General features: G+C 47.0%; 1 protein-coding gene across 3 annotated transcripts; it reads left to right on the top strand.

The window, feature by feature from the left end:
• Nucleotides 1-1,429: 1,429 nt before the first annotated feature.
• CLEC4F (C-type lectin domain family 4 member F) lies at nucleotides 1,430-16,957 on the top strand. Of its 3 annotated transcripts, XM_081588956.1 has the most exons (10): nucleotides 1,434-1,459; nucleotides 3,765-3,861; nucleotides 4,440-4,556; nucleotides 5,312-5,411; nucleotides 6,243-6,359; nucleotides 6,663-6,758; nucleotides 8,535-9,653; nucleotides 14,459-14,610; nucleotides 15,843-15,961; nucleotides 16,548-16,957. In XM_081588956.1, exons 3-10 carry the CDS (start codon nucleotides 4,443-4,445, stop codon nucleotides 16,684-16,686), a joined length of 1,956 nt encoding a protein of 651 aa, XP_081445082.1. In that variant the 5' UTR covers nucleotides 1,434-1,459; nucleotides 3,765-3,861; nucleotides 4,440-4,442; the 3' UTR covers nucleotides 16,687-16,957. The 3 variants fall into 3 exon arrangements, with proteins under 3 accessions (XP_081445083.1, XP_081445082.1, XP_081445084.1); XM_081588957.1 differs by lacking the exons at nucleotides 4,440-4,556; nucleotides 5,312-5,411 and having other exon boundaries at nucleotides 1,430-1,459; XM_081588958.1 differs by lacking the exons at nucleotides 4,440-4,556; nucleotides 5,312-5,411 and having other exon boundaries at nucleotides 1,448-1,707.
• Nucleotides 16,958-23,230: the final 6,273 nt, after the last annotated feature.

Below are 23,230 nucleotides of genomic sequence, written 5' to 3'. Positions count from 1 at the left end.
TGGCTTCTCTTTCTGCAGAGCATAGGTTCTAGGCGCACTGTGCTCTGCTGTGCTTAGTTGCTCAGTCATAGACTGTATGACCCCATGGACTGTAACCTGCCAGGCTCCTCTGTCATGGGGATTCTCCAGGCAAGAACACTAGAGTGGGTTGCCATGCCCTCCTCCAGGGGATCTTCCCAACCCAGGGATCAAACCCAGGTCTCCTGCATTGCAGTCAGAGTCTTTACCATCTGAGCCACCAGGGAAGCCCAAGAATACTGGAGTGGGTAGTCTACCCCTTCTCCAGGGGATCTTCCTGGCCCAGGAATTGAACTGGGGTCTCCTGCACTGCAGGCAGATTCTTTACCAGCTGAGCTACCAGGGAAGCCCTAGGCTTCAGCATTCGCCGAGTATGGGCTTAGTTGCTCTGCAGCGTGTGGAATCTTCCCAGACCAGGGATCGAACCCGTGTCCTCTGCATTGGCAGGCAGATTCTCAACCACTAGATCACCAAGAAAGTTCCTGAGCTGCTGTGATGAGTAGCGTGTGATCCTGCCCCACACTCCAGTTTCCTCCCCAAGTTAGGCACTGGTCACTAGGGCAGTGGATTCAAAGGCTTGCATTGTAAGACCTAAAATTTCACTTATTGCCATGACATTTTTTGGGTCTCACAGGGCCCCTAAAGCCTAACTATGGGTTCCCCCACTCTCACCAGATGTGTTCCCTGACCTGGCCAGTTCCCCTTGACTGGACCAGCTGACCTCCACCCAGTTTTCAACCTACTGGGTTCCTCTAACCTGCCAGTACAGAAACTATTCAAACAAGTCAGTCATATCCTTTTGCAGGAATCAGGGGCAACTTATCCTCTTGTTGCTGCAAAGCCTGTCTCCCACAGCCCTTGCTGGTTTCTTCTGGTTTCAGGTGTAACCCCCATGTGGCCTGGCGTGGTATCCAGTGTCCTCCTCCAGACTATGACTATGTGTGACTAATAAGATGCTGTGAGTCTTATCTGTCCAGTGTAAGATGCCATGCGTTTGGCTATCTTGTACTATCTGGGGCAAGAAATGCCTCCCTCACTGCTATGGACTGATTGAACCCACCCCCTCACAATTCTTATGTTAAAATCCTAATCCCAATGGGATAATGTTAGGCGATTACCTTTTCGAGGTAACTAAGTTACCAGAATGAAGTCCTCATATGTGATTAGTGCCCTTATAAGAAAAGACTGAGATCTTGCCTCTCTCTGTTTTCTGCATTTACAACCAGAAGGCTCTCTGCAAAACAGAAAGAGAGCCCTCCCCAGGAACTGAGTCCACAGCATCCTGACTTTGGATTTCCCAGCCTCCAGAATGGGGAGAAAGAAATTTCTCCATAAGCCTCTTAGTTCATGACGTTTTTGTTACAGCAGCATGAGTTGACTGAGACACTCACGGCTGCGGTAAATAAGAAGCAATCAGAACAAGGCTGGTGAGGAATCTCTGGTTGGTTCTGATGTGAAGGGAGGTGTGGGACTATCTGACCACTTTTCTAGGAAAGAATTTGAACCGGGAAACACCTGGGGATTGAAGCAGTTAACAGAGAGAAGTCCAGCGGGAAGGCCCTGAGTTAGAGAGAGGCTGGCGGGGTCACCATGGGGCACTTGCAGAAACTCGGAATATGCAGAAGCTGTGAGGCAGAGAGGCGGAGCACACAAGGAATTATCTTGCAGAGAAAAGAGAATGGTGCAGAGGTGAGGGTAGGCGAGACACAGAGGGTTGAGCAGCAGAGTGAAGGCCCAAAAGCCTGACTGCTGAGGTTCCTGGTGCCACCTTAGCTGCAGCCAGCCCTCCTGACACTTCCGGGAGGAGCCTGCCACTCCTAGCTGATCACCCTGTGCTGTCAGGGGTTGATATGGAGGATCGAAAGCTTCTGGGGTGTCTGAAGCTAAGGATCTGCATCTCTAGGAAGACAGCCCTATACCACTCGGCAGAGACAGGGAAAACTAGTGTGCGAGGTCCCCACCAATGAGTGGCTCTGGTGTTAAGGTATAAGATAGCCATTTGGCTTTTTCTGGCCAGAAAGAGAGAAATACTCAGCAAGGATGGAATAACTTCTTGGTGCTTCTTCCTGCTGGCAGATGATGCTCTTGTAGGAGAAATGAAAGCTGGGAGCCTGGAGTGGGGAGGGGCTTGGGCGCAGGGGAGGGGGTGAGAGGAGGAGTCCTGCTGACCGGGCCTGGGGGACTATGACCCTTCCCACCCCAGTCTCCATCCTTACAGCTGAGCAAGGGTTCTCTAAAGTTCTGCTTTGGAAGCTCCGTCAGCTTCTCAGTCCCAGGAGGAAACAGATCCTGAGTTAGCTGATGTGGGCCCTTCCTGTATGTGGGGAAACAGAAACCAAGGCAGGTCCTTTCTTTTCTGCTGCCACCCCTGGACATCTGACAAGCCTCTTGAGGGTACCTTGAGCAGCTCCCCTCCGACATGGACATTTCTGGGGTCTCAGGGAGAGCTGTTGACTGACTTGACATTTTCCTGTGTCTGCTCCTCTCTCCTCAGCTTTCAACTGCCAGGAGGTAGCAGGCTGGTGGATGGTGGATCTGTATTCTTCACTCACACATACACCACCCAAAAACACACACACATACATACATACATATGCACACACTGCACACATATACACATATAAACACACATACACATATACATACATATCACATACACATATTCACATGCATATACACATATGTGCTCAGTCACTTCAGTCATGTGTGACTATTTGTGACCCCATGAGTATCCTGCCAGGCTCCTCGGTCCATGGGATTATCCTGGCAAGATTACTGGAGTGGGTTCCCATGGCCTCCTCCAGGGGATCTTCCTAACCCAGGTATGGAACCTGGGTCTCCTGTGGCTCCTGCATTGGCAGTGGATTCTTTACCATGAAGTCACTTGGGAAGTCCATATGCACACAAAACACACATAGGTATGGACACATACATACATCCATATACACACACAAATATACACATACACATATATTTCACACAACACGCATATCATACACACACACACACATCCCCACATCCCCACATTACTGTGGCATCATGAGCTGGGCATAAGCAAGCCCTCCTCTCCTCACCCTGCAGACGGGCTGTGCCCCTGGCTGGCTGTGGCTGTGTTGACATTGGCCATTCATGACACAGGCTGGACCCAAGTTGCTCTCCCAGTCTGGCCACAGGAGGAGGCACATTCTGCCTGGGTTCTCTACCATGGAAGCTAGGCACTAGGCTTCTTGGGTGGTGCTTGGGGCCCTGTGGGAGGCTGACTCCAGCATTTGGGAAAATGCTGTGGGAATAGGATGTAAGGGCTGAAGGTGAAAATGGGAAAAAGCAACACAATTTGGATGGAACAATCCATTTACTAGGTAACTGCTGCTGCTGCTGCTGCTGCTAAGTCGCTTCAGTCGTGTCCGACTCTGTGCGACCCTATAGACGGCAACCCACCAGGCTCCCCCGTCCCTGGGATTCTCCAGGCAAGAATACTGGAGTGGGTTGCCATTTCCTTCTCCAATGCATGAAAGTGAAAAGTGAAAGTGAAGTCGCTCAGTCGTGTCTGACTCTTAGCGATCCCATGGACTGTAGCCTACCAGGCTCCTCCGTCCATGGGATTTTCCAGGCAAGAGTACTGGATTGGGGTGCCATTGCCTTCTCCGTACTAGGTAACTGACATCTCATAAATGGCCAACTGGTGAGATAGGGGACAAATACATAATTAGATTTTTATGTGTTAAAGAAAATGTGATCCATTTCAGTAAGATGGTAACCCTCTGAAGTGATGGGGGAGCGAGCAGCAAGAATCTACCGTCACCCTCAGAGCTGACTTCAGGAGGACTGCCTTGACCAGCCAGGGTGGGTATTGATTCTGCCTAATTGGTCACCCCACGAGGGTGGGGACTTGGGGGTGCACAGCTCCCCTGGGACACCTCACTCCTAGGTCTTGGCCCACAAGCACAGGAACCCCCTGACACAGTGTTTGTTTCTCCTGGGAGTTACAGGTCTCATCATAAAGTGGCACATTGGCTTATACAGCAGTTTTGGCGGAGTCAGTCCTAAACCTGATCAGCTCAGGAGGGCATGAATCCAATCACCTAGGGGTGAGATCTTGGATCAAGCTGGGTCCTATTTGGTATTTTCTGACATAACTTCTGACACCAGAAGTGTGGTGTTTTCTGAGACCAACCAGTTCTCTGACATCAGCTGAGTGTCTACAATTCAATTCAATTCTGACACTCACCCATGGAGTGAGTTAGGGGCTCAGTCCCACAAGACAGCCCCAACTTCAGATACCTTGTGCATGCAGGGTCTCCAAGCAACCACACTTCTGCCCAGCAGACTGCAAATCTGGGAGACCCCATGACCCTTCCCAGGTTGATAATTCACTAGAATGACTCACAGAACTCATGAAAACACTGTACTTACCATCACAGGTTATGATGGAGGATAAAAACAAAGAGCCAGATGAGAAGGAACAGAGGGCAAGGTGCAGAAGGACGCAGAGCATGGGGTCTCTGTTCCCGTGGTGTAGGGGTGCAATGCCCTTTTGGGTAGGTGGGTTTGTTCACCAGCCAGGAAACTTCTTGAAGCTCTCTTGTCGTTTATGAGCTCTTATAACCCAATGAGAGAGGTGAGGGATTAGCCTTTCTAAGACTGTCTCCATCTAGGAGCTCTCTAGTGGTCTGAGTCCCCTCATCAGCATGAATACAAATGTGGTTAAAAAGGATTAGTTTTGGATAACAAAAGACACTCTTGTCACTCAGAAAACTCTGAGGCTTTTAGGAGCTCTGTTCTAGGGACTGGGACAGAGACCAAATAAATGTTTTATTCTGCTATGATCCCTTTCCCGTCATGCCCGCTGTGAGGTCCTGAGTGGGCAGAGAGTCACCTCAGCCCTTCCTGTGACCTGCAAATATCTACTGCATTTAGCCAGCCTCCTCCTTACTAGCCTCCTGTTACTTAAGAGAGTCTGAGGCTGGAATTAAGATTCAGCCATGGGTCACGAGGATGTTTTTCTATGCAAAGTTGAGAAGGAATCTCTGACTCCCTTCTAAGTGGCTGGTGAAAGGTGTCTGTGACTTTGGGGCCGAAGCTAGTGTTTGAGGCTACCGTGGAGCACAGGGGTGGGGAGGCTGGGGCTGAGGGAAGGAGGAGGATGGGGGGCAGACTGGCACTTGGGAGCCTGGAGGGGAAGGGCCCAGATGGGGCACTTCTGCAGAGTCAGCAGTGGGGGAAGGTAGAGTTTGTTTATACAGGAGCATATAAACCCGTATCGCAGCTCCACTTCCCCACTGCTGGTTCACAGAGTGGCAGGGAGCTACTCTGGAGGATGAAGGAAGCAGAGACAAGAGCTGACCAGGTCCACTTCTGCACAGACAACCAGAGTGTGTCCCTGTGCTCCCAAGGTGAGAAAACTGGGGCCTCAGCCTATCCTCAGCAAGGAGGGTCCGGCCTGCTGGGCCCTGGTCCCCCGCCATCTTCCTCAGCCCTTGCCTGGCAGGCTCAGCACTGGCTCAGCACTGGCTCGGCTTCCAGAATAAACAGGTGGGGCTGAAGGTGGGTCAGGCAAGGACAGAGTGCCTGTGGCCCACACTGAGGCTTCACGTGAAATCTCCCCTGACTGTTTTCCCTGGGGGCTGGCAACCTGGCAAGAGAAGGAGAGTGAACAATGAATTCAGGGGGACCTGGTATGAAACTCCATCTCTGAACTCTGGGCTGGCCCCGTGAGGCCTCAGGAGCTCCGGGTTGAGGTCTCTGCATTCTCTGTATACTCAGCCCCCAGACTCCCAGGCACAGCCCTTCTTAGGACACCATGTCAGCTTGTGGGAGCAGCAGCAGCCCCCAAGGGCTGTGAGTGTCGCTCTGGTCAGGATTCATGCAGCAAAGCTGACCCTGAGATGCTGAGGTCGGGGTTCCTGCTGTGTGCCCCTCTCCCCCACTCCCTCCCTCCTTTCTGCTTTCATTCAAACAATACTTTTGTTGTCTTCCATTGTGCCAGGTCTGTGCCCTGTGCACACCCCCCAGGCTTGGGGTGGTGGTCTTTTCTGAGCCTTCTGTTGCTACTACAGCTTCCATGAGCCCTGGTGCACGTTCCCAAGTGCACATTGCCTTTCTCCAGGGTGAGCAGGGCAAGTGTTCTCAGTCCCGTGGGACAGGCCAGGAGAGTAAGCCTGAGGGGCTGCAACTGTCCAGCCCACACGGCAGTCTCCTCCTGGATCCTGGCTTCTCCCCTGCAGGACTGGATGCCGTGGCAGTGGTTCCTGCAGCACCCAAGATGCCCAGGCGTTTGCAGGCCACCCTGGCCTTTTTGGGTGTGCTTTTGGTCTCCTGTCTTGTGGCTCTCTTCATTGTGGGTAAGCTCCTGGGTGATCTGAACCCCACTGACTTTCTCTCCTTCCTGCACACAGGCCCCAAAGAGCCCCAAACACACCCCTTCTACTCCCAGAGGGGGTCGCTCCACCTCCAGTCCCAGGCCCAAACCAGGGCTTTCCTGGGACCTGACCAAGGTCGTTGTCCAAGGGGAGGTTCCCAAGAGATGAGGCCTGTGAGGGGAACTCTGAGGGGTTGTGGTGCCATCTCCTCCACCTCCTTCTGGAACCCTGACTAGGGGTGGGGCAGCCTGGGGATTGTGCTGATGTGGAAATGGGGTATCTCAGCTCTGCAGCACCCAAGACCTGCACTGGAGATGTCTGCCTACTTCCAAGAGTTTCTGGGAGACAACCATACTGGGCAGTTTCCCAAGGAACCCGACTGTAAGTAGCCACAGTGGGGGAGGGGAGGGAGCCAGGACCCTGGATGCTCAGACCCCAGGACACATTTCTTCCTCCTCAGTGTCCTCAGGCCCCTAAATGGTTTCTATTCTCCTCACAGAAAGCCAGTATCTTTCTTTTAAATGGCCTTTTTTTGAGGTACAAGTGATACATAATAAAGTATACATATTTAAAGCATACAACCTAAGTTTTGACAAATATATAGATGCATGAAACATCACAATCAAGATAATGGACATACTCAACCTTCTGCCCCCAAAGTTCACTCCTGCCCTTGGCCATCCTCACTCTCTCCTCCTCCCTTCGTTCCCAGACAACCACTGATCTGCTTGCTGGGATACAGATGACTTGACTTTTTCTAGAGTTTTATATAAAGGGATCTAGAGTATGTACTCTTTTTTTGACCTTTATCAGTCATGTGATTTACCAACTTTGTTTTTAGTATATGGCTTCTCTTTTCATTCTCTTAACAAGATTTAAGTTTTGATAAAGTCTGATTTATCCATCTTATCTCTTTTATGGATTGTCCTTTTGGTATGGTATCTAAGAAATCTTTAGCTATACCAAGGTCACAAAGACATGCCCTCAAGCTTGCTTCTGGAAGTTTTGTAGTTTTGGGGTTTTACATTTAGGTCTATAATTAATTTTGAGTTAATTTTTGAATAATGATGCAAGATATGGACTGAAGTTTATTTTTTCTTTTTGCAAATGGGTGTACAGTTGTTCCAGCACCATCAGTTGAAAAAGTTATCCTTTCTCCTTTGTATCTTTGTTGGAAACCGATTGTCCATATTTGTGTGGATTCTCTCTTCGGTCCTACTGATTTAAGGCCCTCCTGGTCTTACCTCAGCACAGTGGCTCAGGTCTCACATACCTAGTTAGGCAGGGCTTTAGAAAGAGGACAGGAATCCTCCAGAAAGGGTCTCTGCTTGTTTGGGTCCTTCTCCCTGTTTCTGAAAGGAGGCTGGAATGGGCGCCTCACACTGTGAATGTCTGAGCTCACATTTTAGCTCATGGGTGCACAGAGGGTGCAACTGCAGAGGGTTTGGTGGGATGCTGCAGAGTTTTCTTGAATGACCCAATGACCAAAGCCTTTCACTAGGGTCTCCCATATCCTCAAATGGTTCGATAGGGACCCTTGCACTATGTAGCACTGGAGGTGCCATTGCAGTTCAGGGTTCAGTGTCATCGGAGGACTTCCACATAGCCCCGTACATTGAGCAGAGTACTTCCTCCATGGATACCTATTTTATTTTGTTTCTGTTTTCTCCCCCCACCCCCATGGATTTGTGATCAGAAAATGTCCATGTTTGTGGCCTACATAGTTTTTAGGAAGTCACAATTGTGAATCAAGAGGCTTCATGCTTGGTGTACAAATATAGCGTAGGACTAAACATGGGCTTGATTCATACCTGTTGTCTTTCCATAATGACCTATTAATATCTAATGGTGAAACTTCAGTTGAATTAAACATCAACAGCTCTCAATGATTTAATCAGTTATTTTCAAGTTCAATTACAATGGCAGAATAATCCAGTAGGCAAGTATTTCAATCCTTCTGCTTCCTGGTTCACTAAATAGACCTTTATTTCATTTTTGGCTTTACATTCTCAGGTGGTCCAGCCCCAGGGCCTGGGTGGTTATAGGCTGCTTGAGGAGAGCTCAGGGTTGTGCTGCAGACATTTACCTTGGAGATTTTAAGAATGCTTCCCTACATGATGGGTCTCTTTGGCTGCTTTCTCCATCTCCTCCCTCCAGATCCCTACCACTTAGTCAGGGTGGAGGAGCTCCGAGAGGCTGTCCAGCTGTTTAAAGGACATATGGAGAATGCCAGCACCTGGAGCGCGGAGATCCAGCTATTGACGTGCAGACTGGACAATGTCAGTTCTCAGGTCCAGATGCTCAGCGGTGATCAGGAAAGTGCCAGTGCTGACATCCAGATGCTAAAAGGCCTCCTGAAGGACTCCAGTACCTTGAGTTTCCAGACCCAGCTGTTAAGGAGTTCCTTGGAGGAGACCACTTCTGAGATTCACAAGCTACAGGGAGATCTAGAAGAGGCAAATGCTTCAAATTCCCAGATTCAGAGTTTCTTTAAAAGCAGTTTAGAAAACACTAGCATCAAGCTCCATGTGTTAAGCAGAGGGTTAGAAAATGCCAATACGGAGATCCAGGTGTTGAAGGCAGGGTTAGAAACGGCAAATGCTGAGGTCCGATTGGCAAACAGTAGTTTAAAGAATGTTAATGCCCAGATCCATGTTTTAAGAGGTAATGTGGATAGTGTCAGTGATTTAAGGGCCCACCATCAGGTTTTAAGGAGTAGTTTGGAGAGCACCACTGCTGAGATGCAGAGGTTAAAGGGAAGTCTGCAAAACGCAAGTGCTTTATACTCTCAGACCCAGACCTTTATAAAAGGCAGTTTAGACAACAACAGTGCTCAGATCCAGGTGTTAAGAAGTCATTTGGAAAGGTCTGGTGGTGAGATTCACTTGTTAAAAAGAGATTTGAAAAATGTCACTGCCCAGACCCAAACAGCAAACGGTCGCCTGGAGCAGACAGACGCTGAGATGAGAGTATTAAAAACAGAGCTGAAAAGTGCCATTGCCTTAAGTTCCAAGGTTCAGGTGTTAAATGGTCTTTTGAGAAATGCCAGCCAAGAGATACAGACCTTAAAGCAAGGAATGAAGAATGCCGCAGCCTTACATTCCCAGACCCAAATGTTAGAGAGAAGTCTGCAGGAGGCCAGAACTGAAATCCAGATGTTAAAAAAGGATCTGGGGAACACCAAAACACTGAGGACAACAATCCAGGAGCAGCAGAAACGCCTGGAGGCCTTCCGTACAGCCTTGGCTTCACAAGAGCAGCTCCAGAGGACCCAAAGTAAGTGCAGGGAGGGGGCTGGGGAGGGCAGAGTCTCCTGTCCCTTCGGCCTTTTGCTTATTTCAACATGCATCTCTGGGAAAGGAGTGTGGGTGCTGGAGAGGGGCTGGATCCAACCAAAGGTGATGTAATCCTTGCTTATTCTCTGACCAGAGTGACAAAACCTACATCTGGGAAACAAACACGGTCTGGTGTATAATAGGGACAGAGTGTGCTAGCAGGGCCAGACAGCCTTATTTCCAACTTCTGACTAGCCCAGATGCTGTGGTTTTTCTCAAGTTGTTCACCTTCTCTGAGCTTCCCTTTTCTCACCTGCAAAGTGGAGAAAATAATACTTGCTCCCCAGTGAGGATCAAACGACTTAACACATATAAAGCATTTAACAAAGTACAGCATTCCTGTATACATCTGACAAAAATTTCCTGAGGCCTTAGGATGTGTCAGGATCATAAAGATTAACAAAATGTGATGCCTGCCCTTGAAGCTTATAGGTGGGTGGAGCAGCCTTGCACAAAAGGCCTGAGAGGTGCAATGTTGGGAGTAGGTCTAAAAACTGGCGGGGGGGGCGGGGAGCGCAAAAGAAAGGCCAAGAAGGGGTCTTCTCAGGACTGATGTCCTCTGGTGCAGACAAGGATCTTCCAAGGAGGGAGGCAATTTTCTGGAGGAGAAAGGATCAAAGATGCTATAGTGGGAATTTGGCCTTTGAACTGAGGCCTGAAGGATGAGTAGGTGTTTTCCAAGCAGAGAGGATAAGGGAACAGCAGGTCACAGGCATGGAGATGTGAATCATGAGGTTCAAGAAACTTCTGGCAGTTCTGTCTGACTGGACCATGGCCCAGAGGGCAGTTGAGGAGACGCAGGCCAAAAAGACAGTAGGTAAGGGTCAGAGTAGTGGCTTTCAAACAAGTAATCACAGCGTAAAATTCATTTTACATCATGTTATTTGTTGTTCGGTTGCTCAGTCCTATCTGACTCTTTACGACCCCATGGACTGCAGCATGCCAGGCTTCCCTGTCTTTCACCATCTCCCAGAGTTTGCTCAGACTCATATCCATTGAGTCAATGATGCCATCCAACCCTCCCTAGTATAATTATGTGTCTCTCTCACACACACACACATTTCAAAAAGCAAAGCTTTTACCACAGGAATGTACTCATATTTTATTGTCTAGTCTCCAAACTCCCTCTCCCTCCAACAACTTCAACAAAATCCACCAGTGGGTTGATGATGGCAATTGAAAAAACACTGTGTGAGAAAGGGAGGCAGCTCTGCAGAGACACCAGCTAGATGTGGAATGGCTCTGAGTTTGGGTTTCATCCTTTTGGAAATGAGTATTTGTCGAAGAATTTCATGGAGGCTGACTGGGTGGATCTATAGACTGAGACAGGGAATAAAAGGAGAAGACAAGCTGAGGTTTGAGCATGTTGAATCTGAGATGCCATGGGAGTATTCAAGCGGCCATCACCTGTGGGCTGTCGGGAGCGTAGGAGAGCGGTCCTGCTACAGACAGAGATGCGGGGGCCCTGGGTATGCTGGTTCTGGTTGTGGCAGTGGGAATACAGGAGTTTGCATGAGATGAGATGCTTTGTGAGAAGGAGGCCGAGGGTGGAAACAGGAAGTCAACTTTTAGGTGGCAAGAAGGGAAAGACATGTTTTTGAAGGAGACTGGAGAAGGCAGTCTTAGAGGCAGGAGGAGAATTAGAAAGTGTGCAGTTGGGGAAGCCAAGGAAGGAGAGCATTTCATGAACAGAGTGGCTGGTTCTGGCAAATGTCTAAGAGCCCCACTAACTCTGGGCAGTTAGCAAGTCATTGGAATAAAGTTTCAGTGGAGAGTTGTATGTGGCCTAGAGGCCAGACTACAGTCAGTGGGAAGTGAATGAGAGATGAAGGTGTCCTAGTCCTTCAAGGGCCTTGGCTGAGAAGAGAAGAAGGATGAGGCTGAGGTGAGGGAGATGGGAGGGTAGAAGCAGAGGTTAAAAAACAACCTGTGCCGTCCATACTTATATCTCAAAACCTACATATTAATTGTAGATGTGGCAAATATTGAAAAAGAGAAAGATGAGAATATGACAACTTGTATTTCTGTAAAAATGTCTATTGAAAAAAATAACCCACTGCTACTATTTTGGTGAAATTCCTTGAGAGAGTTGGTCTAGATTAGGCTAGGCTTGATCTGAGGGTGAGACAAAGGCACCAGCAAAGAGGGAGAAGATTGAAGGAGAGAGAAAAAGAGAGTGGGGGAGGGGCTGGAGAGACAATGTTGGAACCTGGGAGACAGAGAGAGAGCGAGGAGAGAATGAAAAGCACAGCAGAGTGATTGGCCTTGAAGGGCTGGGACAGTACGTGAACCTCTGAGGCTGGGAGCAGAGGAGGTGTGGAAGTAGATGGTCACCCAGGTTTGCAGATGCAGGTACGAGACAATAAGGGAGCAGATATTTAGTGATGTCTTTGTAGAGTAAGAGATCCCTGGTCAAAGGTGACAGAAGAGGGAGAGAGCTGTGAGGGAGGGGGCCATTTGGAGCAACTGCTGAAATATGCGGCTGACAAATGAGGGGCTTCGAAGACAGCACCGAGGACCCGCTCTGCTGTTTCACTCTGTCGGCATCTGTCTGTTGGAAGCCTGGAAGTCTTCCTTTCTTGACACATCTCCCATGTCCCCCCTGCTGTCCTCCTCACTCCCTCTGCCTTGCTCCTGCTTTGGTAGGGACGAATGTTTCTCTACCTTGGGGACACATTGGAATCACCCAATGAGTTTTTATAAAACTGAAGCCTGGAACCCACCTCCAAAACTCTATCTTTTCTTTGGGAGGGCAGGCGCTTGTTCTGGGATGCAGCCTAGCATCAGAATTTTCTTTTAAAAACTCCCTAGGTGGTTCTAATGGTCAGTCAGGGCTAAGAACCATTAGTTTAATTTTTTTCCTTAAAGGGCCAAACAGTTGATGTTTTGAGCTTCTGGCCGAACAGTCTCTGTTGCAACATCTCTGCCATTGTAATGATAAAGCAGCTGAAGACCATCTGTCAACTGAAGGGCATGGCTGTGTTCCATAGGTATACAAATTCCGTAAAGTAACTATCCTTCAATTAAAAAATAAATACATTTAAAATTTTAAAAATTTCATTTGTGGAAAGAAGCTGCTGGCAGGCTGTAGTTTGCCAATTCTTGGTTTGGACTGCTGTTTCTCAGACTTTGGAGTGTATCAGAATCACCTGGAGAGTTTGTTAAATGCAGATTGTCAAAAAACAATCCTGAATTCAGCTAGGCTGGGGTGAGTCCGAGAACTGGCATTTCTACCAAGCCCCAGGTGCCAATGCTGGTGGACCTGGGACCACACTTTGAAAAACCCTGGTTTACACATTCACCATCTATCATTCAAACATTTGTAATTGCGTTGTAACTTGTGTTTCCGGTCACATTAAGATTACCTTCTTCCTGTTCAGCAACCACACCATCAGGAGGCAAATCTGATCATATCACCATCTTTCTTCAAACCCTCCAGGGCTTCCCACTGTTCCCAGGGAAAAAAACCAAACTCCTTCACACAGGATGTATGATTTAGCTCTGGTGAACCTTTCCAAGTTCATCTCCCATCCTTTGTGCTCTCACCGTGCATGCGTGCATACTCAGTTGCTTCACTTGTGTCCAACTCTTTGTGACCCTAGACTGAAACCCTCCAGGCTCCTCTGTCCATGGGATTCTTCAGGTAAGAATACTGGAGTGGATTGCTATGCCCTCCTCTAGGGGATCTTCCCAACCCAGGGATTGAACTCTCATCTCCTACATCTCCTGCATTGGCAGACAAGTTCTTTACCACTAATGCCACCTGGGAAGCCTGTGCATTGGCCATAAAGTACTTGAACAGATCAGGCTGTTTCACATCTTTGTGCTTTTGCAATGACTCTTCTCCCCTGGCTGGAATGCTCTCCTTGCCCATCTGGCAAACTCTTCCTCAGTCACTGAAGATTCAGCTCAAGTGAATCCTCACCTAGTGTCCTTCCTGAGCCCTGTTTCCAGCCCAGCTGAAGGAGACCACACCCTCTTTTGTGCCTGTAACATGCCATGGTTTCCAATCAATGCATCTTCAAAACCATTTTTATGTCTGTCTCATTTGCTGGACAGTAATTCCCTTGAGGGCATGAATCATGTCTAATTGATCTTTGTATAACAGTTCCTGATTCATAGAGGTTAGGGTATATTGAATAAAAGAATACATGAATGAATGAGTCTGTTTTGGCACCATTTCAAGGAGCTGTGATTAGGAGGCTGTTAAAGAACAGAGTGTCAGGACAGAGAGGGATGAAATAGCTGAGGGAATCGAGGCTTGTGCTCATAGGATGAACCATTAGGGTTTGAAATTGTGAGGTCAGGTAGACCAGGGGATGACAAGGTCCCAAGTGTGGTTCTTGGTGTGGACAGCTGAAGGAAATGAAGTCAAGGGAATGAATGAAGGTACAGGATGGCTGTGAACTCTCCCAGGGAAATGAAGGGAACTGAGATGCAGGGGACAAGCAGGTAATAGCAATGAGTTGGGAAAGTGAGTAGTATACCTAGGAAGCAAGAGCCTTGAAAGAGTATGGCTGGGTAGCAGAGCTGTCTGAATACCCCTAGAGTGATGGAGCCAGATGTCCTGAGCTGCTCCTCTGCTCTGTGGGGTAGTGGGCTGGGGGCGCAGCCTCCCAGACTGTGGCCCTGTAGCCCTGGGCATCAAGTGTTGCAGGGGCTTGTGACCCTCAGTGGTCAGTCCCCGGAGGGAGCAGAATCTGCAGCCAGCTCCTGGTTCTCTCTCCTTCTCCACCTTTGCTCCAGATCAACTTCTCCAGCTGATCCTGCAAGGCTGGAAGTTATACAGTGGGAATTTGTATTACTTTTCTTCTGCCAAGAAGACGTGGCAGGAAGCTGAGCAGTTCTGTGTGTCCCATGGAGCCCACCTGGCCTCAGTGACCTCGGAGGAGGAGCAGGTCAGAGCTGTGGGCTTGGGGTGCTGCTTCTGGGACTGATGTGGGGTCAGGGGCTTTGTGCTTTGGCCTTCCCCTCTTGGAGTGGGCATGGCAGTCCTTCATGTCTCCTCTGTCAGTCAGGGAGCAAATATTTATTGAATTCTGATGAACATCTTGCACCAGAGGTATAAGCACTGACAGCAAACCCAATGTTCTCAGTGAACAAGGGATACCCCGGAGGGGTCAGCAGAAAGGAAGGGCAGAGAGAAGGGCACCAGGTAACTGCCCTCAATGTGCTGGGTGCCTCCTTCCCTCCCCATTCCCTCATCTTCCTCTCATGCTTCCTCTCTAGTTGTCAATCTTGATTTTAATGTCAGTTCATCTCATGGCTATGGAAGGCGCATGAGCAGACAATCCAGGCTTCTGGGGAAGGCCAGACAAACATATGAGTTTGACGCCATAAAGACAGCTGAGCACCGAAGAATTGATGCTTTCAAATTGTGGTGCTGGAGAAGACTCTTGAGAGTCCCTTGGACAGCAAGGAGATCAAACCAGTCAATCCTAAAGGAAATCAACCCTGAACATTCATTGAAAGGACTGTTGACAGAAGCTGAAGCTCCAAGACTTTGGCCACCCGATACAAAGAGCCAACTCATTGGAAAAGACCCTGATGCTGGGAAAGACAGCAGGCAAAGGAGAAGGGGATCTCAGAGGGTGAGATGGTTGGATGGCATCACTGACTCAACAGACATGAATCTGAGCAAACTCTGGGAGATAGTGAAGGACAAGGAGTCCTGGTGTGCTGCAGTCCATGGGGTTGCAAAGAGTTGGACACAATTTAGCGACTGAACAACAACAATAAAGGGAACAGAGCACCGGAGTGCCCATATGCCAAATGTTCTTATCAGAATTTACTAAAGTTATTGACAAGGACCCACTGTACGTTTGGCCAAAGTTAACTTACAGACCTACCTAAAACGCATCTTAAAAAACCATGGCCATGTCTTTGTCCCAGTAAAGCCACACTCCTCATCAGGTAAACGTGGGAGAAGATGAACCTCCCCGAGGTGACTTGTCTGTTGCCCTAGCTCTGGAAAACCAGGGAACCCATGGCGGGGGGCAGGGGTGCAGCTCCTGGAGAGTGGGCTTCATGCCGCTGGGACTGGGGAGAGCGCGGCATGGACTCCTCTTCCACGTGGCCTGGTGAACAAGCTCCTCACACAAGCTCACAGGACACTGCCTTTTCTCCACAGGCATTTCTGATACAGTTCACGGGTTCTGTTTACTACTGGATTGGCCTCACTGACCTCGGTACGGAGGGCCGCTGGCGCTGGACAGATGACACACCATTCAATCATGCCAGGAGCAGCGCGTGAGTCCTGCCTCTGTCTGCTGCCATCTCAGGCACTGTCTGGGACAGGTCTGCCTGGAGACTCTGTCCTGCATGTGTATCCCTGTCCAAGAAGTGTCAGCATTGTGTGTGATCTATGTGTATGATGTGCATGTCTGATGTGTGTATACTTGACTGTGTGGGTGATGTGTGTGGTGTGTGTACAATGTGTGTGTACACCAGCATAGCTGTGATCCTTGCCTGGACCCCTTCACAGGGGAGTCAGAATAAAACAGGTCCTGGGGCTGGCAGGCACCCTGCGACTGAGTCTTGCTGTTTTGGATTTTTTTTTTTTTTTTGCCTATCCTACCACTTAGGCCTGGGCCCGAGGGGCCTTGTCCCCATCTGAAGGTACTGAATGTGAATTCTGGTGGGGGGGACTTGTAACTTTAGACCCACTTCCCATCCCTCCATTCTCAGTAATGGAGGACAGCCTCAGCAAAGCCACCCTCAGGGCACCTTGGGCAACCAGGGGTTTAGGGACCCATGTCACTTCGTCTCCTCATGCCACAAGCAGGGGGAAGGGACACTTCCTTCATCAAGCAGAATGAAGCCCTCTTGTTGCCAGGTTTTGGGCGGAGAATCAGCCGGACAACTGGCGACACGGTGTTGGGCAGTCGGAAGACTGTGTCCAAATGCGGCAGAAGTGGAATGACATATCCTGCTCCTCTCTCTGCCCCTGGATCTGCAAGAAGCCTGTGGCCTAGCTGTAGCCCGGGGGCAGGTGGGACTGAGACCCTTCTCCACGATGCCTTGGGAGCCGCTCAATCAACTGGTTCTCTGGGCCTTCCATTCAGCCTTTGCTTGTCCTGACCTGTCCTTTTGAAATAAATCTTTTGAACATGTTCACCTCACGTGACCCAGCATGACCGGCAGCTTCTCAAGGAAGAAAAAGAGACTTGTGTCTCTATGTCCCCTCGGCAACGAGTGCAGGCCTGTCAGATGGCAGCTCCTCAATAAATACTCCGATGAACCAAAGTTTGCACTTGTCTCTGCGACACCCACCAGGCTCACTTCTCCCTGCTTTGGTTCTCCTTTCCTCAGGGTCCCTTCTGTTCTGAGATAAGGGTTTAAGGGCTTTATAGCTAGGCTCTTTCAGTTGGTTTGTTGCAAACAGTGGAGGTTTACCACAAACTACGATGACTGGGCAGCAGTACATGTTCCCAGAAGTCATAGCCACCCAGGTATTCTCGGCACTTCCTTTGTTGGAGACGGGGCTGGAGCTGAAATTTTCCAAGCCCTTTAAAGTCACTCCCCAAACTCATTTCTCCCGGGTGGCTAGCTTTACTTGTCTTCAAACTTAATTCTCAGGGATGTTTCTCTGACTTTTCTTGCACCCATTCACCCTTCCAGGGACTCAGCTTTCTGACAGCTCAACTTAGAATGAGAATTTCTAGAGCAAATATTTTGCCTCAAATACTGGGGTCCTATCTTTGACGTGGCCAGGGAACCCTAGACACATTTCTAGAGTTCTTTCTCTGCATTACTCTGCATTACTTTATACTCTGGCCTTTTGGGGTGTGTTCATGGTCTCCTGTCTTGTGGCTCTCTTCTTTGTGGGTAAGTTCCTGGGTGACCTGAACCCCACTGACTTCCTCTCCTTCCTGCCCACAGGCCCCAAAGAGCCCCAGACACACCCCTTCTATTCCCAGGGGAGTCACTCCACCTCCAGTCCCAGGTCCAAACCAGGGCTTTCCTGGGACCTGCCAGGAAACTTGATCGAGTTCTTTCTCTGCATTACTTTATACTCTGCTCCCAAATTCTAGAATGTCTGCTCAGTCTCCCCAAACTTAAATCTTTCTTTCCTCAGACTAGTGACACTGCCACACCCTGTGTGGACCCTCCCCCTCTGCCCAGGGGTCTGGAAACATCCTCCAGGAAGAAACCCAGGAGGGTCATGGGCTCATTCAATCAGATGCCAGTTTTGCTCTGCCTGTTATCCAATGTCTGAGAACAATAGTGCTCGTGTGTTTTGTCCAGTTTTCTGGTTGCTTACAGCAGAATGGCTAGTCCACTGACTCCATCATGTCCAGAATTGGAAATCTGTTCTATCTTTTATGATATCTTTGGCTGAACTGGACTTTAACCTATTTGTGTTCACTTTTTTCCTTTTGCTTTTCCTTTGGCCTTTTTCTTTTGTGGCTCTCAAGTTTTTTTTTAATTAATCTTGGACACTCCTCCTCTATCGAAGGATTGAAATAACATTTTGCTACATTTCTTTTGGTACTTTCATAATTTTATTTTTACATTTATATTACTGAGCCACCTGGAATTTATTTTTGAGAATCTCATGAGGTTGGCATCTACTTTATCTCAAATATCATTAAATCATAGCCCCTCTTTTTCACTGGTTTGAAAAGTCAACTTTTTACAACAGAAATTAAATACAACATTGTAAATCAACTATATGTCAGTAAAATTAAAAAAAAACAAAACAACTTTCTCAAATACTAAATTCACTTTTTTTAAATTGATGAAATCCGCCAATCACCAAGCACCTCCCACAAACAGATCTAAAAATTTTTGAAAAAAGCTAAAGGGGGACTTGCCCTACTGGATAACAAAATGTATTATAAAACTATGATAATCAAAGCAATGCAGCTCTCATTAAGGAAAAAGAGAGCTCATGGGAATGCAATCAAGAAACTTGTAATTACTCATCAACAGATGATTGACTTAAGACGATGTGGTGTATATATATATATATGTTTATATATATATATATAATGGGATATTACTCAGCCATAAAAAAGGATGAAATATTGCCATTTGCAGCAACATGGATGGACTTAGAGAATATTATACTTAGTGAAGTAAGTCAAAGACAAATGTCACATGATGTCAGTTATATGTGGAATCTAAAAAAACGATACAAATGAAGTTATTTACAATGCAGAAACAGACTCACAAACATAGAAAACAAACTTATGGTTACCAAAGGGGAAAGGTATGGGGGAGGGATAGATTAGGAATTTGGGATTAAAGTATATTTCTACTATATATAATATATAATATAGTAGTATATATATATCTACTATATATATATATATATATATATATATATATATTGGGGCTTCCCAGGTGGTGCAATACTTTGGCCACATGATGTGAAAGAGCCGAGTCATTAGAAAAGACCCTGATGCTGGGAAAGATTGAAGGCAGGAGGAGAAGGGGACAACAGAGGATAAGATGGTTGGATGGCATCACTGACTCAATGAACAGGAGTTTGAGCAAGCTCTGGGAGATGGTGAAGGACAGGGAAGCCCGGCATGCTGCAGCCCATGGGGTCGCAAAGAGTCAGACATGACTGAGTGACTGAACAACAGGTGGTGCAGTGGTAAAGAGTCTGCCTGTCGATGCAGGAGACTCAGGAAACATGTGTTTGATCCTTGGGTCGGGAAGATCCCTTGGAACAGGAAATGGCAACCCACTCCAGTATTCTTGTCTGGAAAATTCCATGGACAGAGGAGTCTGGTGGGCTACAGCCCACGAGGTCACAAAGAGTTGGACATGATTGGCTGACTGAGCACACGCGCATATATAAAATAGATAAGTAACAAGGATTTACTGTATAACACAGGGAACTCTACTCAATGTTCTGTAATAACCTATATGAGAAAAGAGTCTGAAAAAGAATACACACACGCACATATATATAACTGAATCACTTTGCTGTACACCTGAAACCAACATGACATTATAAATCAACTAACCTTCAATATAAATAAACATTAAATGAAAAATAGAAAAGTTTAACTGGTTCTCCCATTTTTCAGTCTGCCCTGCACCCCTGCATTTAGAGGTACTCAGTACTTTTAGGTTGTGAAGTTACCAGGGTTGTCCTGATGTTTATTCACTTTCCCCACTTCTGCCAGTTAGAGTTCCATTTTCTCAGTAGCTCAAATGGTAAAGAAGCTGCCTGCAACATGGGAGATCTGCAATATGAGGTTGGCATCTACTTTGTCTCAAATGTCATTAAGTCATAGCCCCTCTTTTTCACTTGTTTGAAAAATCAACTTTTTACAACTGAAATTGAATACAGCATTGTAAATCAACTATATGTCAATAAAATAAAATAAAACCCAACTTTCTCAAATACCAAATTAACTTTTTTTAAATTGATGAAATCCACCAACCACCAAGCCCCTCCCACAAGCAACAAGGATCAAAGATCCCCTGGAGAAGGGAATGGCTACCCACTCAAGTTTTCTTGCCTGGGGAATCCCATGGACAGAGGAGCTGGGTGGGCTACAGTCCATGGGGTTACGAAGAGAGACACGACTGAGTGAGTAATACACACACACACACACACACACACACACACACACACAAGTCAATTGCCACTCATCCATCTATTACCAGCTTCCAACTTTTGTTGAAATTTCTTGCCTGCTGTTGAGTTTTCTTTCATTCTCTTTGTCACTATGGGTTTTTCTTATTTTTATTTCTTTACTGTCATTATAGTAGATTTTCAGAGCAAACAGACATGAATGTGTGCATTGAATCTACCCCTTTCAACTGGAAAATCATATTCTCTAATAAGATATTATGGTATTAAGGAAAGCTATTAATTTTGCATATTTATCATATATAAAACATGTTATTGAATACATAGATAAGAACTCTGGTTCTTATTTTTTTCCCCTAGTAAGTTGCATTGGGTTTTATGGATAAACAACATTACTTGCAAGTAATGATAATTGTAATTGTACTTTTCTGGAATTTATACCATATTTCTTTTTCTTTTGTTATTGTATTGGTAAGACCTCCAGAATAATGCTATACAGTAGTAGTGATAGCTGGCATGCTTGTCTTGTTCCTGACGTCAATGTGACTATTTCCAGTTTTGTACTAAGTTGTTTGTCATTGATTTCTGGTAATTACCTTTCATAAAGTGAAGGAAATTTCCTTTAATTCCAAATAACCAGAGATAATTTAAATTAAGAATGGATATAGACTTTTATCAAATGGGTTTTCAGAATATACCAAAATATTAATGAAAATCTTATCCTTTTACTGTTAGCATAATAAATTACATTAATAATTTCCTAATGGTCAATTATTTTTGCAGATTTTGAATAGAAACTGATTTGGTTATGGTATTATTTTATTATATTGCTAGATTTGATTTCCTGTTAGTTGGTTCCTAGGTATTTTGTAGTAATGGCAATATATATATATATAGAGAGATGGGCTTATTGCTTCCTTTGCATGTATTTCTATTATTTGTTTTAGGGTTTTCCTAGCTTACACAAAGTAAAGTAGAAGCCAGTATTAAATATGTCCCCCTTTCTTGGAATTACTGAGATTTTCTTTGTGACCTAGTGTATGCTCACATTATAAATGTTCCATGCTATGCTATGCTAAATGTTCCATAGGCACATTTATTAACTTAGGCTTGCAATTTTTATTATTCAGATATTCTATATCCTCTTTTATGTTTTGTCTACTCAACCTATCACTTTTTCTAAGAGGATTTTAAATCTCTTGTGTTTAACATTTGTCTATGATTACTATTTTTTCTCAGATTTCTAATAGCTTTTGATTTATGTATTTCAATGTTACTTTAATGTCTAAAGATTCATAACCATTAAATCTACTTGAAGAATTTTACTTTTTATTAATACTAAGTCAATCAAGGATTATTTATTGTGCTTGTGTTATTCATAGTGCTTCTACCAAGCACATTTTTAGGTTTGGGGGATCCAACAGGGAATCAAACAGATAAAAATTCTGGTCCTTTTAGAGCCGTCATTCTAGTAGGGAAGGGAAGAGTGGTGGTTAGGACATCTGCTCCCTTCTCAAAGCCAGAGGAAGGAGTCCTGTGATGCCTGAAACCTGGATTTGGGGCACCTTCTGGAGTGGCAAGCAGCTGATCATCCAGCCCACCCATGGTCTGTTGTCTCGAGCTAACAGAACAGGAACAGGTCAATTCTCATGCCCAGGCTAGCCCTTTCTCTCCTCTAGAGAAGGTTCTGAAGGCTGGCATTTCCCCAAGAAAGAGAAAGGCAGAGGAATTAAGTTCTCTCTAGACTGAGCGGAGCCATCTGGGGAGGCAGAGTGAATCTGCAGATGACCTGGGGGAAGTGGTCAACTTGTCACCCTGGAGTGCCTGTCCCACTCTGCCTGCACTGTGGGAACCCTTTGCAGCTGCCACTTGGACTGCACAGATGGCAACAGCGGGCTGTGACCGACAATTGCCACCACCTGGGGTGGGCCCACAGCCTTGTCTCCCAGAGCCATGGTTTCCAGTCCTTCTCTGCATGAGGGCCCAACCTGAGGAGGCTGGGGTCTACACATTGTCATTTAGGGGAGAGCCAGACTCTGGCATGGGAGGAGAAGGCCTAGACTTCTCGGTTGTCATGAAATGACCTTTGAGGCCTGGTTTTCTAGACTAATTTCTCAGTCAGGAGAGAGAATGCATCCTGAAGGAAGACGTTACCACCTTTTAAGAATAGTGGAGGTCACTAGTTTAGAGAATGTATCCCTACTTATTATAGTTGGAACCTCCAAGTGTCCTCTACCAGCAATGTCTCAGCCCTCCATGCTCCAGAATTCTTATAACACTTGCCCCCCACGCCCAGATTCGGGCCTGGGCCTTGGTCCGACACCCCTGTATGCCTACACCATGCCTCCTGGGGAGACCCTTGCCCTTTGTACTGCTTTCACTTATAAGGACCGGGTATAAATGGCTCCACCTGGACCTGCTACTATTAATAGCAACCTCTGCTGCTCCCAGTCAAACAATCCCAGGCACTGCCAATGAAAGCCCCAGGCCTCACGAGAGTCACAGAAGACTGAGGAACTCTGGGCTGCTTTTCGGGGTGGTGGTGGTGGTGATTTAGGACAGAACAAGGGGCTGCCACCTGGGCCTAATTAGACTTCCTCCTGCAGGATAAGCCCCACACAGCAGAGTATTCCCAGCACAACTGTGCCTCTCAGCTCCCTCAAAGCAGCCTGCACCCCACTTCCTCTTGCACCTCCCAGAGCCCAACTTGTGTTGCAATCTTACCCTTCTTAGAGCACTTCCCACTCCCAGCTGTATAGATGCCAGACCGGCAATCTACACCCTTGTTGAGGTGGCCCCACCAGCTTCTCATGGCATCTCCGCTGCAGGGTCTCTGGACCTCAGGACCCTACAACTAGCCCTGCTCTCAGCTTCTGCGCTACTCAGAACATCCCTCTGCCTCTGGCACTGAGGATTTGTCTGTATAACAGCCGAGTTTTCAGAAGTTCGTTCACTCTGGTTCG

Source organism: Giraffa tippelskirchi, chromosome 4 (genome assembly GCF_054371585.1).
Source record: "Giraffa tippelskirchi isolate mGirTip1 chromosome 4, T2T-mGirTip1v1.2.pri, whole genome shotgun sequence".
Lineage (NCBI taxonomy): Eukaryota > Metazoa > Chordata > Mammalia > Artiodactyla > Giraffidae > Giraffa > Giraffa tippelskirchi.
The sequence above is the reverse complement of the archived record's forward strand: the minus strand, read 5'-3'. Positions and strand labels throughout refer to the sequence as shown.